The sequence below is a fragment of the Aquila chrysaetos genome, chromosome 6 (assembly GCF_900496995.4).
Source record: "Aquila chrysaetos chrysaetos chromosome 6, bAquChr1.4, whole genome shotgun sequence".
Taxonomy (NCBI): domain Eukaryota; kingdom Metazoa; phylum Chordata; class Aves; order Accipitriformes; family Accipitridae; genus Aquila; species Aquila chrysaetos.
In genome coordinates, this window is record NC_044009.1 from 49,518,748 (window position 1) to 49,536,175 (window position 17,428).

General features: G+C 38.6%; 1 protein-coding gene across 14 annotated transcripts in view; it reads right to left on the reverse strand.

Moving 5' to 3' along the window:
* The window catches only part of GTDC1 (glycosyltransferase like domain containing 1), a 186,860-nt gene that overhangs the window by 89,814 nt on the left and 79,618 nt on the right, over positions 1 to 17,428 (reverse strand). For all 14 annotated transcript variants that reach the window (XR_003923803.2, XR_003923802.2, XR_003923800.2 and 11 more), the window contains one exon: positions 1,974 to 2,141. Coding sequence is in view for 9 of the 14 variants with exons in the window: in XM_041124130.1 (XP_040980064.1) it covers positions 1,974 to 2,141 (168 nt within the window). In the remaining 5 variants the exon portion in view is untranslated. The remainder of the gene's footprint in view (positions 1 to 1,973; positions 2,142 to 17,428) is intronic.

Consider the following 17,428-nt stretch of genomic DNA (forward strand, 5'->3'; position numbering starts at 1 on the left):
TAAGTCACCGGGCTCGTGAAAAGTATATTTGAGGTGAGAGGCTGTCATTCATCCTCACTGCATCTCACTGCTGTCTGGTCAAGAAAGACAACTGACACTGCTCACCAAAGCAGCAGGAGTCAGCAGGAAAAGCAAAAAAAAACCCCAACATTATAGAGAGAAATAATCCTTTTCAAGCAGGCTTCGGGAGCTGAAATGCTTTCTGGAATCCCACCCTCTTCCCCACCTATGGTTTTTAACCCGTTGGTCTCCTTGGTTTTGTACAAACGATCGAGTCATCTTTTCTGCAGTGATTTACAGATGACCCGAGACAACGCAGGAGCCCAGCACGTTTCTTTGCTGCTCTCTGAGGTGTAGCAAAGGCTCCAGCACCATCACCTCTGCTTCTCTTGTGCATCAAGTCTTAGCTGCCCAACTTTTTCCTGCAGGCTTTGTGTATCACTGGCAAATCAGAAAGATCCTGTCACTGCCTAAGCAGCTAAAAGGAATCTCAGCCATCATTGAAAAGTGTGATTTTATTAGATTAACGCTCTAGAAACATCAGGGAGAAAAAAAAAAATTCTCTTTCTTAACGCTCCAACCTGAAGATTCAAAGTGCCCTAATTTTAATCGTCTCCAAAACCTCTATGCAGAACTGGAAAGATACATTTTCCCATTTCTAACAGACTTGGAAGATGGCATTTCTTTGCAGTTGACCACTAGGCAGTTACAAACAGTAGAGAGGAGATGGCTTCTATGTGCTGTTAAAAAAGGGGTTTCTGCAGCAACAGAAATGGAAGATGAATATTATAGAATTACATGGAGAAGCTATTGGAGGCTGAAGGAGACAGAATGCGGCATCTATAGAAGTCATCTTTTTTTTCCTAGTAAAAGCAGCTACTTTTATTATCTTAAAAATGTGTATTTTGAGGATAAATGTTTGTCAGCTTACAATAGATGTGTGAAAAATAACTGCCATAATAAAGCAAAATATGTATACAAAAAAATACTCCTTGCCCCAGTGCCAAAACCCACATCTTTTTGTTATAAGATCTGAAAATGGCTGCTACAGTTTTCAAAAGATCTTTCATTACACTTTCCCATCATTACTGCTCAGCAAGTGAAACATGTTGCAAATGCTGTGGCAGAAGCAGCTACAGAATGGCCAGAGTACACACAGATCTTTGAGAAATTTCAATATCAACTGACTTGTATTATAAAGATGTAAAAGCTTAACTTGTACCTTAAAATGCTCAATCCCTATTCCTAGTAAGTCTCCTACTAACAGATAGGTGAGAAAGACCATGGAATTGACTTTATTTCAGTTCAAAACAACCGAGTTTCGCTGTTTCACTTAGGTCTGTACAGCGCCTAACCACAAAGCTTTTCAGTGTTGCTGTTATTAACTTCTTTCATTAACTCGGATTCGAGAAATACATTTGTTTTTAGCAACAATAAAGGACCGCAGCCTTTAAAACGTCTGGGTATTTTAGCACTGCACAATTTCTGAATACTAGATGAAAGAAATATAAGGATTTATCCGGTATGTTTACTGCCCTCTCTTCACAAGAAAAGCGCTGCAGTACATTTTAATTTCTGTTTATTTCCCTAAAACCCTCTATATAATTTCAGTTGGATGCAGTAAAAGCTATGGCCAAGCAAGAGCTGATTAGCTGCAGCTTTGCGAAGCATCCGTGAAACAAAGCATCGCGCTTACGGCCGAGACGCACGTCAAAATCCCCACCGCTGACGGGTACGCCACGGTAGCCCAATATAGCATCGGTGGACTTTATACGAGAAACTGAGATGAGTTTATAGAGCAGATTGTTTCTGCCGCAGCACTCTCATCAACCTCTCTTCAGGGCTCTGCTGGTACCTCGGTTCGCTACAGGGTCATCATTTGTGCAGAGAAGGGCTCCTCGGGTTTACGATGGTGCAAGGTTGGAGACAGAAGGACACCTTAAATAATATGGAGCGGTGCGAGAAACACCTACCATGAAAGGATCTGGTTGTATCCGTACTGAAAATCCCTTTCCTGGCATTTCTGGACAGGATATGCCAATTGGTTCTCATGGAAGTAGAGGACCTTTTTCAATTTGCCAAGGTCAGGACGGAGGGCAGCGAGTTCAGCCAGGTTAAGCACCGAGCTTGCAAAGAGGATCCTGGAAAACAAGGAGAGCAGTGTTTACTGTCTGTGAGCATGCTCGCAAGGGTCACCCCTTCCCCTTCTCCCCCCCGCCCCAAGAAAAACATAACCCCTATAGGGACACATCAATGGCTAAGCCTTAATACCATGTAGCAGCATTCGAAGTTTTGATCTCTTAAAAAGCAGCTGCTAAGAACCCAACTAGAAAAGCACCGAATCTCATTGGTCTTCCCAGCTCGGTTACAGAGAGATGCAAAATAAAAAAAGCTGGATGGATTTTATTGAAAAAGGCAAGAAAAGCTGTATCTGAAGGACAAATGGAACAAAGATAAGGCTGACTAGGGAATACTTTGCTTGCCAGTTTCATTACACTTTACTTCTTTATGCAACCGACTACTGAAATTCAATATATGAGCAGGAATGGCACATGTTCATGTTATGACAGAAACCCTTTTGATTTATGCAGTGCACTTATCTAGTATGGTCTGGTTTTCTTTTTTTTTTTTTTTCTTCACCCTTTTTCTGTTTTATTTTCACATTTTTATTAGGTATCCTCTATAATGAAATGTTGTTTCTACCCTTGCACCCCAGTATTGCCGTAGCACTCCTGCTATTCCACAGTCTACAGCACTGCACACATCCGTCAATTATATAAAGCAGGCACAAACAGCACTAACAAGCTGCTATCTTAGCCTCGTATAACTTACCAGGCCATCAGAAAATGAATGTATTTAAATGTGTAATATGAAATTGTGACCCTGCTGTAACCAGTGGCAGATTCCCCTGCATTTCACCAAAAGTATGCGAGTATCTCCTGTCCCCTGGCTAACACTGCTTTCAAGCAAACTGAATCCTGTACCTACAGAGAACTGCAGAGCCACAGACATCTGTGTCATACGTTTCTCATCACAAGAGATAAAAAAAGAAAAAATAAAATTGAGATCAGGTATTTATTGCACATAAAATATTAAGCTTTAATAAACTACTTTTCAACGTAGCATGCTTCTGACTTTTTTTTGCCATCCACCATTTTAGTGGTTCAGATTCAGAATTTATTTACGCAATGTTTAACTCTTTTAAAATCTTTCCTATTTTCCCCCATTTTTATTCCTACTCTTTAACCTATTTTATTCCCATTCTTCCTATTTTTACATGGATTTTGTGTTCAAGATTACTGCCAAACCAACATCACTAATACTAAAAACTTCTGATTTCTGGCTGTCAACCTTAAAACTCGTGAACTTCCCCAAACAGCCATATAGATAGATGTATCATAATATCACCTATGCTAACACACACGGGTCTTAGAAAATCTGTATCTACAGAACAAACACCTCCTAGAAAACAGATCCTGTATCCATCTTCATCAACCTCAGTCAATGCTAATCTGAAAGGCTTACGAAAGCAAGAGATGAATGTTATTGCCTTGTTCATCAAATATTTGATCGTTCTAAAGGGACTGTCAAACAGAATGCCAATTAAGATACGAGCTGGGGTTTATTACGAGTCATATTAAGAGGAAAAAATAGTTTTATGTAAGTCATCACTTATTTGTCATGAAGAGTAATAACCTCTGGACCTCGTAACAACCTGGGTGCCAGACAGAGGCAGGAAAGCTTCCTACGGGCGATGCAACACCCCTGCTCAGCGACGGCTGCGAGTTTAGCACTAGAGTGACAAAGAAAAATACAAACAGGAGCAAACATACCCCAAATATTACAAAAATGTGACAAAATGGTTGCTTGGCAAAATTCTTGCTACTTTGGGATTGCATTACGGTTTATCCTTTACTGATTTTTTCAGAAAATCGCTTTCTGCGATGAGTTAGGACGAAAACTGTATTGACGCAGGATACCATCTATGAACTTGGCTGCTTTTGAAGGAAGAGAGGAAAAAAAGAGATGGCACATCGGGATTGAAAACACAGGAAGCAGCGCAGAGCAAGGCACAAAAGCAAGAGTGGAAAGAGAAGACAGTGGGGGTGCCAAGGTTAACACAACGACTGGCGAGAAAAGGGCAACGGGGAGCACCACGAGAAATGAGATCTGAGATTTAAGCTTGGACAAAACCGGGTAGCTCAAATATCTGAACTCGCTCAGATGGACAACGGAATAACTAGGAGAAGAATATGTAAAAAAGATGGTTCTATCCACAGGAATGGAAAAAAAACGTTGGCAGTACCGGCTTAGACAAACCAGAGGAATTCAAATAGCATCATTGGAAAGAGCTTGAGGCTGGCTTCTAGCAACGCAAGAACGGCCCAGAACATGGAACATTTGCAAGGGGTAGACCCAAATTTTCTCCACTGTGAATGGGAAGCGGTAAGAGTCGACTAACAAGCAGATCGCTTATCACTGCCCACCTCATTGATAAACCGGTGTCAAGAGAAAACTGTTGCGATTACCAGCAAATTCAGATTCAGAGCCTGAAAAGACACGGCTTACGCTTCTTATGGCAAGAAAAAATAAAAATAAAATCATTTAAGTGGTAATATTAGAAAACAGCCTTCCCGATTCGCTTGCGTTACTTCATGGCATTTCCAGAATTTAACCCAACAAATATGAGACGCTCTTATACTTGTTTCTTTACTGGCATAAAAGCTGCCAGCCAACAACGATAACCAATTTCTCCGGCATTATAAGCTTGAATAACCTGACAGCACGAGTCCCCATGAACGTGCCCACAGAGCAGCCACGTACGTGGCTAATGGACTCACGCAGGGCACTGGAGGATATGCTGGAGTGTATTTCCACTTAACACCTATTACAAGGGGAAGAAAGGAAAGTTTATTATAATGTAACGTGCGACATAAATATATGTCAGTTGTCATTCCGTGTGACATCAACTTTCCTTTTACCTCGGGTTATTATTTAAGTAATAAATCCTAACAAGGTGAGCTTTATCATCCCACGGAGTGTATCCGGGAGGTAGAGACACAAGGTGATGGCAAGAACGCTCGAAACATGATAATTCCTGACAGCTGCTGCTTGAGCACAAGTTAAATTGAACAGTTTATCTCAGCATAAAGATGTTATAAGGTTTTATGTTTAATTTAAAAAAATTAACATAAAACCCAGAGAAAGCAGAGTTAGGCAATCTTTCACAAACATGACATACTACAATCACTGTATAAGCTGGATTAGTACTTATTACCATGCTACTAGAGAATTAAGCTGTTTTTAGACCACCAAAGAGCTTTAAATTGCAACTTTTGTCTCTGTAAGAGAAACCTATATTTAAAACGTCTGCTAAATTCAAATTAACAGCTACATCATTAACTTACCATCTCACAACCCCCCCACACATTTCAACTGCTATTATGGTATTCTTATCTAGACCTATCAACGCTACAACATTTAATATATACAGTCCTCTTCAATAAATATGTTATGCGAATCCCCACAAAACCTGCGCTGAAGGTCACATTTCTAACGTGACCGCCCTAGCTCTCCTCTCCGAAATATCCCCAAGTATTTTACTGTGTTACACATGACCTTCTTCCATAGAGCAGGACCATCACACATGCAGTAGCCCCACTGCCTTGGAGGCCGGCCAAATTTCAGGGCCACCATCCACACAAGCTCCGGTCTTACACTAAGCTTGTGCTTGATCTGAATCGCTTAACAGTCCTTCTGACTTCTGAGGAGCTACTTGTATGAATTATGTTAAGCGTGTGCTTAATTCATACAAATTTTCATGGGAAGGAAGCTGAGCGTGCTTGCAGTTCAGAGCTGCGATGTGTCCGAAGAACGCTCTGACCTTTGCTATTGTCTTTCCCGTTATTTTATACCAAAGGACTGAAAATCAGTAAAATATCAAAGGCATTACTTTTTCTTTAATTACCAGCAGACAAAATGACTAACACAGGTTTCCATTTATATCAAGCAAATTATAAAAGTAAAGGTCCTCAAGTATTTTTATTTTGCTTTATAAATCTTATTTGTGTCACGTAACCGTGATTTACTCTTTTATGGCATTGCCCTAAATCTTTCAATTAAATTCCCATGCAACTTAACTAAAAACACATTTCGCCTTCCCCTTGGGAGACCACACAGGACATATTTATGTATCTATGGATATGGAAGCTGAACTCTCCCATTTACCAGGCTTACAGCACAAAGCGAGTTTAAAACAGCACCCGATTTGTACTGGAATATTCCCTCTGTCTGGCAGAAGCTCTGCCAGCACGAAGGACTGATGGACGTGGCGACCGTTTTCATCGCAGCACAGGTAACCCAGCTCTCCCTGGAAAAGGAGGATTGCTGTAGGGTGTGATCCTGCAGCAGCAACAGGGACTCTCCTGCACTGCAAATGAAATCCAAGGCCATAAATCTCTGCTGCAAAACAACCACATTCACAGTAAAATGAGTTTACGATTGAAGATCTGGCAGCCCAGAAAAGAGGTACGAGCACTCTTCATCTGCCAGGTGCAGTATTACAATAAAACAGAGTTAGATTTGGATATCACTACAAATACGAGCCTTTTAGAGGAAACGCATACTTAAAAAGAGACTGTTCATGAAATGGCACGGACCGAACTGACGTTCATCCAGCCTTCGGGAGGGGAGCGTGATGCTGGAAGAAGTGTTTTCGCACCAGTCTGGAACTAAAACCTTGAGCACTTGGAGGCATCAAATCCCACCGTACTTCTCACAAGGCACTGACCGCTTTGTTCTCACCAAGCCCCAAATTATACTGTATTTGTAAGTGCATTTCTTTTTCCTGAAATTTCAGTTGGCAGGCCTAATGTCATACAGCAGAGTCTTAAACCCTCAGACTTTTATCCCAAACACAGTTTTATTCTGGGCACCATTCTTGTGCACTCAGCAGAGCGAAGTCAGGGTGCCACCAGAGACCACGCAGGCACTACGACCCAACGACTCGTCATCGATAACCGTAAACCACAGAACACAGTCACGCCGCTGCCGACGGCTACATTTTCTCCAGTTGATCAGAAACCAACCACAACTTTATAGCAAATAACAGGAGCCGTTAGGGGAACCTTTTGCAGTGAGATTAGGGGCAGCTCATCCTTCTGGTGAAGGCAAGCGCGGTTGGGATATGGAGTACCCAACACTGCTCTGCTATGTTGCCTCCTCAAAGGTCAAGGAAAAGACAAAAGTATGACCATAAACATATCCGCCTTGAGAAACAAGGGTTTCAAAGACGATGGTGTCTTCGAGATCCTCAAGATAAAACCTGAGGGCTTTGGTTCCTCCATCATACGGTTTCCTTGATTTCAACCCAGCCATTCAGACAAGTCCATGGATTTGGATTTAAGTTATTTTCCAAATGTAAACTCTATATCAAATAGCATCATTAATGCCTGGAATGTTAAACAGACCAGTTATTTTTGTTTATTAGTACACCCAGTTTTCTATGATCAACTTGAGGAAGTTGCTTTTTTATCACTAGACCAAGAATACACAAATTGCAATCAGATTTAAAATGCTTTTCCATTTCCCATTAAACAATAGATGACTCTGAATTTCTGAACAATAAATACTAATAAGTGATAATACATGACAGTATACAGTATAACAAATAATAAATTAACAATAATTTTTTGACATGGAATGTACAAATGTCAAAAATGCTTATAGATATTATAATATCTATCTCATAAATTAAGGTTTTCCAGATAGAGCACAATTTGAAATGTTTACAGAAATAATTAAGTCTTACTATTTTAATGTTCTTTATTTTTCAGAACAAATCACAAGGGTTGTCATGCCTTTCATCTTAATTAGGCCATGTGTTTGTCTTATTTATTTCTATGTACTTTCATAAACGTTTACAAATATTAATTGTAAAGAAAAATATTTTTTCCTCTTGCTGTAATTACTGTACGTACATAGAGTACACAGTGATAAATATTCATGGCTGCTACCAGTTCAATAGGTTTGGATCTGGGGTTTGCCTTGTATGCTAAAATAGAGTAGAAATGAATAGCTTGTTTTGAACTCATACTGCCAATCCTTTTTTTGATATTTTTCTTTAAAAATACATCCTCCCTCATTTTATAGTATGTTATTTTGGATCACAGTTGAAATTTTTGTTCCTACTGTGACAGACCTTAGTTACATTTTCCAAAAGAATTTACTGCCCAGAAATCAAATGTATTTTCCCCTTCTTCCTATATACCATAGCCCAAAAAAACCTCTCAACTCTCTGCATGCACATCTGCTATTTGACACAGCTGGAGTAGAAGGGGGCTGCGTTTCCAGCTCCACTACTGCATGTCCCACCCTTTCTTATGTCTCCTCATGCCACCCAGATTTTCAGACCTCTGTTAGGACCGAGGGCAGAATTTCTGAGAACCGCCCGTCTCCACCTGCTGACCCCACTGACGTTATCCAGCAAAACTAGAATGGGGCTAGAGTTGAATAACAGCAAATCTCCCACATTTAAAATATTCAAGAGGTTACATAAATGCATTATTTCATTTGTAAATTATTTGGGTTCTCTCTCAATTCCTTCCTATCACTCTGAATCTGGATTTCAACCAGCTTATTGGAATATTTATATACAATCAAATCTCAGAATCCAATTTTGGGGCCAGAACCCCAGCCGACAATTGGTTAAGCAGTAGCTTTAAACACTTACCACTATTTTTGATGACCTTTAACTCAAAAAGATACCGAAAAGGATGTGAAAACACTTAATCAAAACTACTTTTCTATTTAACGTCAAGAAGTAAGCTTGAAAGAGACTCTCTCACAGATAAGACTTTTAGACTTTTGAGGGGGGTGTATTTTGTTTGGATTGCTTTGGTTTTTAGGCAACGACACTGAAGCTTCTTGAATTTTATTAAGCGTGTGGTGGTATTTTTTTCCCTGATTTGTAATTAAATTTGGCTTCAATTAATTACTGACAGATGCACGTTTTTACTTCAGTGGCCAGATTGTTCACCATGGGCTACATCGTCCTCTCTGTTTCTACAAAGGGAGAGGTCGAGACCAAGCAGCTATAGCTGTGGTGATGGGGGGAAAGAGAAAGCCATGAATCCACATCATCTTCCTCGCTCAGGTTTCGTCAGCATTAAATAATGAAGCGAAGGCATCTAATCAGAGCAGAACATAAGCAAATCAGAATAACCCACTAGTGAAAAGTAGCCTTTGCTGGAAGGTTTACATAAGATGTACGAACTAACTCTGCTCAAATACACACTGTAATGGAGCAAGAAAAAAGAAAGAAGCAAGAAAGGACATAGTGTCCAAAGGCAACAAATTCACCACGGGTAAATATACAGGATGTAGTGATATATAGTGAAAAGACTTTTTTAAAGACCGATGTTCTACTCAATTCGGTAACATTTAAATAGCATTATTTATTGTTTTAAAGTCTGCAAATTCATTTTATTGGGCGTCTTATCTGTCCAGCTCTGGAGAAAAAACAAACATATCAAATGACTGGCATGAAAAATGCAATATGCCCAAGAGGTTGCAGCAACACAGAGAAGTCCTAAGACTACATATAACAACACTACTATTCAGTAGCAAATCTGAACAACATAGTTTGAGGACTGTTACTTCACATCACCTGCTGTCAGTTTGGATCCAGAGAAGAGACAGTCAACTTCACGGATATATGGACCTCACCGCAAGCAAGATTGATTTATCCCACTGAAGGGGAATCAAACTCAGTGCAGCACAGACCCACCAAAATAGCCAGAATTTCCTTTTAAAGGTGCACATGAACAGAGGCTTGAATGAATGAATGGCAAAGTAAAACAATGGCTGATTTTCCTTTATTTTAAAAAGGTTTGGCTAACTCAAATCTTCTCCCAATTTTCAGGTTTACACATTTTATATTTTAAAACAACAAAAGACCCACTCACTTTGCACAATTGCAGAGAAGATGAGCAGGGTCTTAGCAGACCAGTCAGTTTTACATTTCCAGAGCCCCGAAAATCCTGTTCCCCAAAGTATTTCAGACCGGTTTGTACGTTGCTTTACACACCTTGATATCCCAACACTCTTTTTACAAATTTGAAGACTACCACTAAAAGGAACTTAGTTTTCTTCGCAAATGGATTTCACATTTTTCTAATATCCCATGGCTCTGATTTAACTTCACACAATCTATAAACATCAAGTCCTTTAAAAAATATTTTTATGGAAGCTCTTAGCTTATTTTCCCCAAAAACCTCCCACACCAGAGCATCAACCTAAGGCATAAATACTGCCTAAGAATGGGGACCTCAGGAAAAGCGGGATTCTTCCCAGAAAACTAATACAGTCCTCGAAAAAACTCAGACTGTCATAAAACCTGAGCAGCTGGCAACTCCGTCACCATGAAGTATCCATATGGAAGACCGAGATGTGTCAAACTACCCAAAACGAGTTTGGATAGTGCAGAAGATGGAATAAATAATTCAGTATCTTCAACACTTTCAACAGCAGGTAGTAGATATGCTACCTGCTTCTACAACGTGCCAAAATGTAACATGCGAGTGAGAGCAAGCGAGAGAATGTGAGTATCTCCAACCTGTTTTCATGAGGATATTTTGCTCGAGGAACTTCTCTTTTTAGAGGCATATGATCCGTATCAGATGTTTGTCAGGAGCAGGCAGCGCTACAGAACATTAGGAATAACTTAGTGATTTTAATATATATTCACAAAGTGCATACTCCTTCATATACATGTATTAAAAAATGTATCTTCATCAAATATTACAAAAAAATATAAGGGAAGTGCAAATATTTATTTCTCCCAACTGCCCTTCACACTTCTGTAATATCTGTTGCTGCGGCATAGTGGCAACTTTCCTGCCTTAATATAAACCGAGCAAACAATTCAATGTGATCACTGAAGCGACAATCAGAACGACAACGTAAATGTTTCTGCTCCGTGTTCATGCAATAGTTCAACTATAAAACCACATTGTGCAGTGTCAATCTTCTTTCTTCTCTTCCTATAAGAAATAGTCACACACATCGGTGCATAAACGTACATCATTTATACTTACAGAAGACAAAGTGACACTTCTGTTCCCTGAGAAATTAAAATAAAGACTATTTAAGGCTTAAGAGTCTCCAGACCTGTATTTGGAGGACCAAACCCCTACCCACATGGAGATATTTAACAACCAGCACTTCACCAAAACCACAGAGACAGCAGGTAGGCCAATATTCAAAAGCCTATTAATAAGGAAAATGTCAGTCTCTGTGTATTACACACTATTTTCAGCCACTACGCTTTCTGATTAGAACATTTTTTAACTCGGCAAAGCCCATACTCGCTACCAGATTTGAACAATTACACCGAAATGGCTGAATGACCGACTGAAGTGAGATTTCAAAGAAGTGAGACAAACACTCTCCTAAATTCAAAAGCTGCCAAACACATTTCATCAGACTTTCAAAAAATAATTGTTTTGTCTGTTCTGAATTAAACTTTAAGTGCTTTAAGAGAGGTTTCTCTACAAACATGGCTAAAGATCACAAAGGGGTGCATTTGGATTGAATGTAACCCTTCAGTCATATATTTATTAAATAAAACTTGCATCATGCCTGGCATAGACCATAAGCTGTTTTATTTCCATTTACATAGCATGTTCTTAAGTGTAATCTGTATTGATGTCCTATCATTTTATTTCACGTGTTATCATAACAGGTTTTTATTTATAATGTCACCAGTGAAAGAAAAGGAATAAAAGGGTCTCAGCTTTGCAGTTCGGGCAAGGCAGTTTGGAGCTCCTGACAGGGGACATAAGGGACCAACGCCAGAGCAGAGACACACCGGAGAGAATTCAAAGAAAAAGCTAAACTAACTAAAGTGAGAGAATTTGACAGTTCTAAAGCTGAAGTCTTTTGCCCATTTTTGTTCTCCAGCTCCTGGCTGAAAGTTTTGCAGGGTTAACCACTACACTAGTCATTTACAGTCACGTTAAAGTCAATTTTTACAACACGGATGCATTCCCCGAGTAAGCAAACCGAATCCCAATGGTCCAGCATTTTGAGATTTTCCCCACATGGAAAAATACAATAACAATGTAATACTCTAGTAATAATGCTTTTAGGCTTCCACGTATTTTACAAGTTATGTTTTCCCAACACACCTCACGTGCAACTATGGTATCCTGAAACTTTTGAATTCCTTTTATCATTAAATAAAGCATCCAATGCTGAATGCCCATTATTCCCCGGTAACATGCAGGAGAAATACACGCCTCTGGGGCTGAAGTCATACATAACAAAGTCAGGAGAATATACTAGATGCTTTCTAATCTTTAAGATTAAGAAACTGAGGCCAAAGCTTGCTTATCGAGGGCCACGAAGAGAACCAGGGCCACAGTGAGAACTCAGGAGCCCAAGCCAGAATTGAAGATAAGCGAGTGTCACGGTCTAGTGATTTAATCAACTCGTATATTATCACTCTGTCTACATATCTTATGGACCCTGCTCACCACAGTACCTGACAGGCGTCCTGAAATAAAATGATATCTTCGTGGGACCGTATGTAGCGATTCGGTATTCTCAGATATCATATTTTCAGGCACAGATAGCACGTGTATATGCACAAGTTTGCGTGCATGCACGCACAGATATACATACACATATACACAACATGCACATATACTATATACCTATATATTTTCTGCATTTCTATCAAATTCCACCACATAACTGTGAAGCGCTACATTCTGAATTAAGCTATTTAAACTGTGGCCAGGAAAATCGTTCACAACAGCTGATTTGTTATTGGGAAAAGATCATGCATCTCTCCATCACAGAAAGCTAAAAATCTGTTTGAGGTGGCTGGCCGACAAGCTTTCATAGCTGCAGAAACTGAGCATAGTGAAATAGCTTTGGTCAAGGTCTCCAAATAACACCATTTTTCCAGCGATGCCTTTGGACTACACGTAAAACCTTTCAGGGGCTCCTGCAAAGGAAACTTTACTCAAGCTGTTTGTCAAGATGACCGGAGATGTTCTTTGGAAAGTATTTCCAAAAAAGTTCTGGAGCACTGGTAGCTGTACAATCATATGGGATTAATTTTCTGTATATATCTCTATATATTGCTGGAAGAAACAAATTAACTTTAAAATTCAAAGATCTATATACAGCCCTGTGCTCTTAGGTACAAATATTTAAGTAATCTTTACTTCCTGTCAAACACTGAAATGGATATTAAATTACGTTAAATTATTATAGATACAAGTAGTAAAATCTCTTTTCTGCTTTCTCTGTTAGCTCCTGCATCTTGGTATTTCTTGCACTGAATATAAAAGATAATTTAATATTATCTCTAATTTAAATTCCTGTTTCTATTAAGACACTATGTGTGTGCTGGATGTATAAACGCATGCCCAGAAGCCCGTGCCAGAAGTCTCACAAATATTCCCCATAAGGGATGACTCTACAAACCAGCTCAGAAAAACAGTAGTTATGTACCATGTTCCTTTCCCCAGCATCTTGCGATGATTTCAGGATGCCAGGCATACGTTCACCATTATTTCTTTTCTTAAAAAGAAATTAATAAATAAACAAACCACACAGAAGGAAGGAACTTAACCATTCCAGCCCCAACTGAACCCAAAACCCCCCAGTAAGCTGGCTCTATGACCATCACTTGTACGTGCTCAGCACGGCAATAAAATTAAAGAAAGGAATATAGTTACTGTTTAAAAGAAAAGAAAAAGAAAGAAAAAAAAAAAGATGGGAAATCTCCCTCTTTCCTTCTGATGGAGGACGTGTGGATTGACTTGATGGGAAAAAAGCAATCTGGTAGGTAAAGGATAAAAAAATTAATTTCTTCCTTCTCTCTTACTCCTGTGTATTAGTAGAAAGAACAAAATCAAGGAGGAGCAAGGCACTAGTGAGAAAATATCAAGCCAAAATTACATCCATCAGGGTGATACAGTGCAGCGTCCTGACCGGCCCCCACCATAGACCTCCTTAGGGCTACTGTTTCAAGTAAAAATTAAACAAGATTACGCAAAAACAGTTCAAGAGCAGCATTCTCCAGCTTTGTGTCATGTTACATTATTTGAATGAATCTCAACTTTTAAAAACATCCAAATACCAAAGAAAAGCAAATGAGGGCTGTAAAAAAAAAAAAAAAAAAAAAAAAAAAGACACTCGTAAGAAAGACGACTCTTACTAGGAGAAAAAGAGCCACCCATGTTGAGTGTTACCAAAGGTAAGAATAGGTAATAATGTCCTTAAGAATATACCATCCGTTCTCTTTTTATTGCAAGATTAATATGAAAAATGCTTACTATTCTACTAGCAATTTTTACCCGCAACTTTACTCAGGTTGTGCCTATACGTCTTTGCACATCCAACTCACAAGAGTTGCCGGATGAAGCCCAGCTTGCTCTCCCAACCACTCCACTTTCGAGGTTCAGAGTTACACAACGTTGCAAGGGCTCAACTTTATGGAAAGGATACAGCCCTGAAACTACAGACAGAGCTCTTCAGAAGTATGGAAAAAAATATGCAGGATTTTTTTCTACATTACCCGAGAAATCTGAAGCAGCAAGCACTCAACCTCCCTCTTCTCTCCATTCAAAAGCACTTACAGAAAGCCTGTTCTTAACCCTCCTGCACAGACAAAATTCCCTTTTATCTCCCATTTATTTTCATTTTTACCTGAAAGGCAGAGAAGAGTTGGGCTTTTATGTACAACAAACACAAACTGGACTTTTTTGCAGTGCATTAGACTGTGGTCTACTTCCACCAAAATGAATGCATACCTGAATTTCCACAAAAATAACAATTTTCCCTTCTGATTTAAGTACAGCGTATATTTAATGTAACGTTCATCTATACATGTTCTCACTGTTTAAGAACTCGGTGCAGGTGTTATTAATAAAATAAATTTATTTTTAAAAAGGATGCTATTCTATAACCTTTGAAGCTCACACATAGTCTAACTTAACCCAGCTTGGGCTCATCTGGTCTTTAAATGACTTCTTTCATGTGGTCAGCCCACGAGCCATACGTACTGCTGCTCAATCACGCCACTGTACATCGTCAGCGTGAGGATGATTTGCATGATTTGCATTTCCTGTATCGTTTGAGCTTCAATGAGCTCTAAGCACCACGTACAAAAGAAACCACCGCCAAGTAATGCAAAGATTTTAGTTAAACCAGATGAGACTATTTTAGTCAGGCTGCCAATACTGGGGGGGGGGGGGCGGGGAAAAAAAAAAGTCTCAGGGATATCCTGTTAAATAAGGATTTATTTGGAGGGAATCTGAACCTTAGATTCATACCCTTACTGTTAAAATACAAAAGTTGTATGAATTCCTTAATAAAAATGGCCTAGCAGAAAATAATTCAGCGAGAACTTTTTTTTCCCCCCAATTTTCCTTAGATTTTGGCACCACATTATGTTAGTAATTTATTTATTTAATAGTACATAAATGGGTTCTGATCACATTAGTTTTCCTACCGTTTAAATCTAAATCTAATTAAACCGAATTCACTGATTGCTGGTTAAAATTTTGCCCTATGAAGAAATCTTTTATTTTATTACAAATGATCAATAAAAGCTGTTGGACAAATAACTATGATAGAAACAGCATTACAGTGGGCTTCAATGAATAAGTACTAAAGAAGGAAAAAAAAAAAAAAAAAAACACCCAACCACCATGTACCAGAGCCTCGTTGTCATGAAAAACAGAGACAGATGGGGAGACAGACCTATATGATGCTACAAATAGATGAATATCTTGTAAGGATTTCAACAAATGTTGTAAGACCTAGTCAAAATTTGAAAAACTACAGATTTGCTTGTGCTGCTGTACTGAAGTTCACCTGAAATCCAAGCCATAATATAATCATTATATATATTATCAAAGTTTCAAAAATAACAATAACAATAGAGAACATCCTTAAAGCCTTTACAAGATCTTTTCTAGATAATGGCACAATTAATAATGTCATTATTTAGTACAAATCCTGTGTTAGTACAAAAAAAATTAAGAAACTTTGCTTTAATAGCTACTTTGGAAATGAGGTGTATCCTGTTCCCAACTTAAAAACAAAAGGTGTGCACATAAACTTCACGTGCAATGTTATATTTTACAGTAAGTCTCTCTTTAAAATGGTAGATAAATTCAGACACTGGAAAGATTAATAAATAATAGCACACTGATACAGTGAACTGCATGTGACCAGTTACAGGGTGTACATCACGTATGCCTGATAGCAACCCAAGACAGTCTGTTCAAGCACTCAAGGAATCTGCATATAATCATGCTTAATAAAAACCACAGAAAACTCCCGTTGCTGTTGGTTCCAAAGGACATTCATTTTTAGAAAATTAAGTTGCATCTTCATTTTTTCTGTATTGTTCAAATGTAAACAAATATTAGAAGTGGCAGAAACTGTAACCAAGGGGTTAAATTCTGTCTTGAATACAAAAATTCCAGTTATTCCATTGTTGTCTGCAAACACACACTCAAAAGCAACATTTAATCACGACACGTACTTTCTATATTGTGACTGTAAGATTTAGTAATCAAAATGGCTACCGTAATAAAAATGCATTCTGTCATTTTACCACTTAGAGATCCCCTGTATAATGCTCTTATTTAAAGGTCAGCTAATTTTATTATGGAAAGTAACTAATAACCTTTATTAATTCTTAGGCTTGCAGTTTTCTAGCACGTCAACCAAATAAACAACACACTGAAGGAAGACACAATACAAACCAAGCTGTTGAATACACTCTCTACTCTATGGGCAGAAATCTGTATTTGCAATAGACAAAAGAGGTCATTAGGAATTTTATAAGTGGTTTTTGCTCTGGAAATTACGAAAGCATGCATAGACGGGGCTCTTTAAAAGCCAGGCTTCTGGTCCTCCCCCATGCTCCAAGATGCCGAGACCACTGAATGAGGTGCTAAGTCCACTAATGTCCAAGCACAACCAATAATCCCCAAAGTTATACAGCACCTTTTTTTTTTGTTGTTATTTCCTAAATTTGCAAGATGTGCACAATATTGGAGAACCTAACTAAGAATTTTGCTTACAAACTTTTCTGCTATCTTTAATTTAATAAAATGACTGAACAACATGAAAATACCGAAGTTAAAAATATATGTATTTATATTTTATTCTCATTACATCTCTTGTATGGGAAGCATTATTAACGTTGCACACTATAAAATGATGCAAGAATATCCACCCTTTTATTAAGCATTTTTGTTTTACATAAGTAGATCAGAATGCAGCATTATTCATGATCAGCCTTTCCTAGCACACTGCTTTGGGTGAGTTTGTTCCTAAGAAACATTACTATGCTTGAAACCAAAAATAGCTATTTTTAGCTATTTAATCACATGAG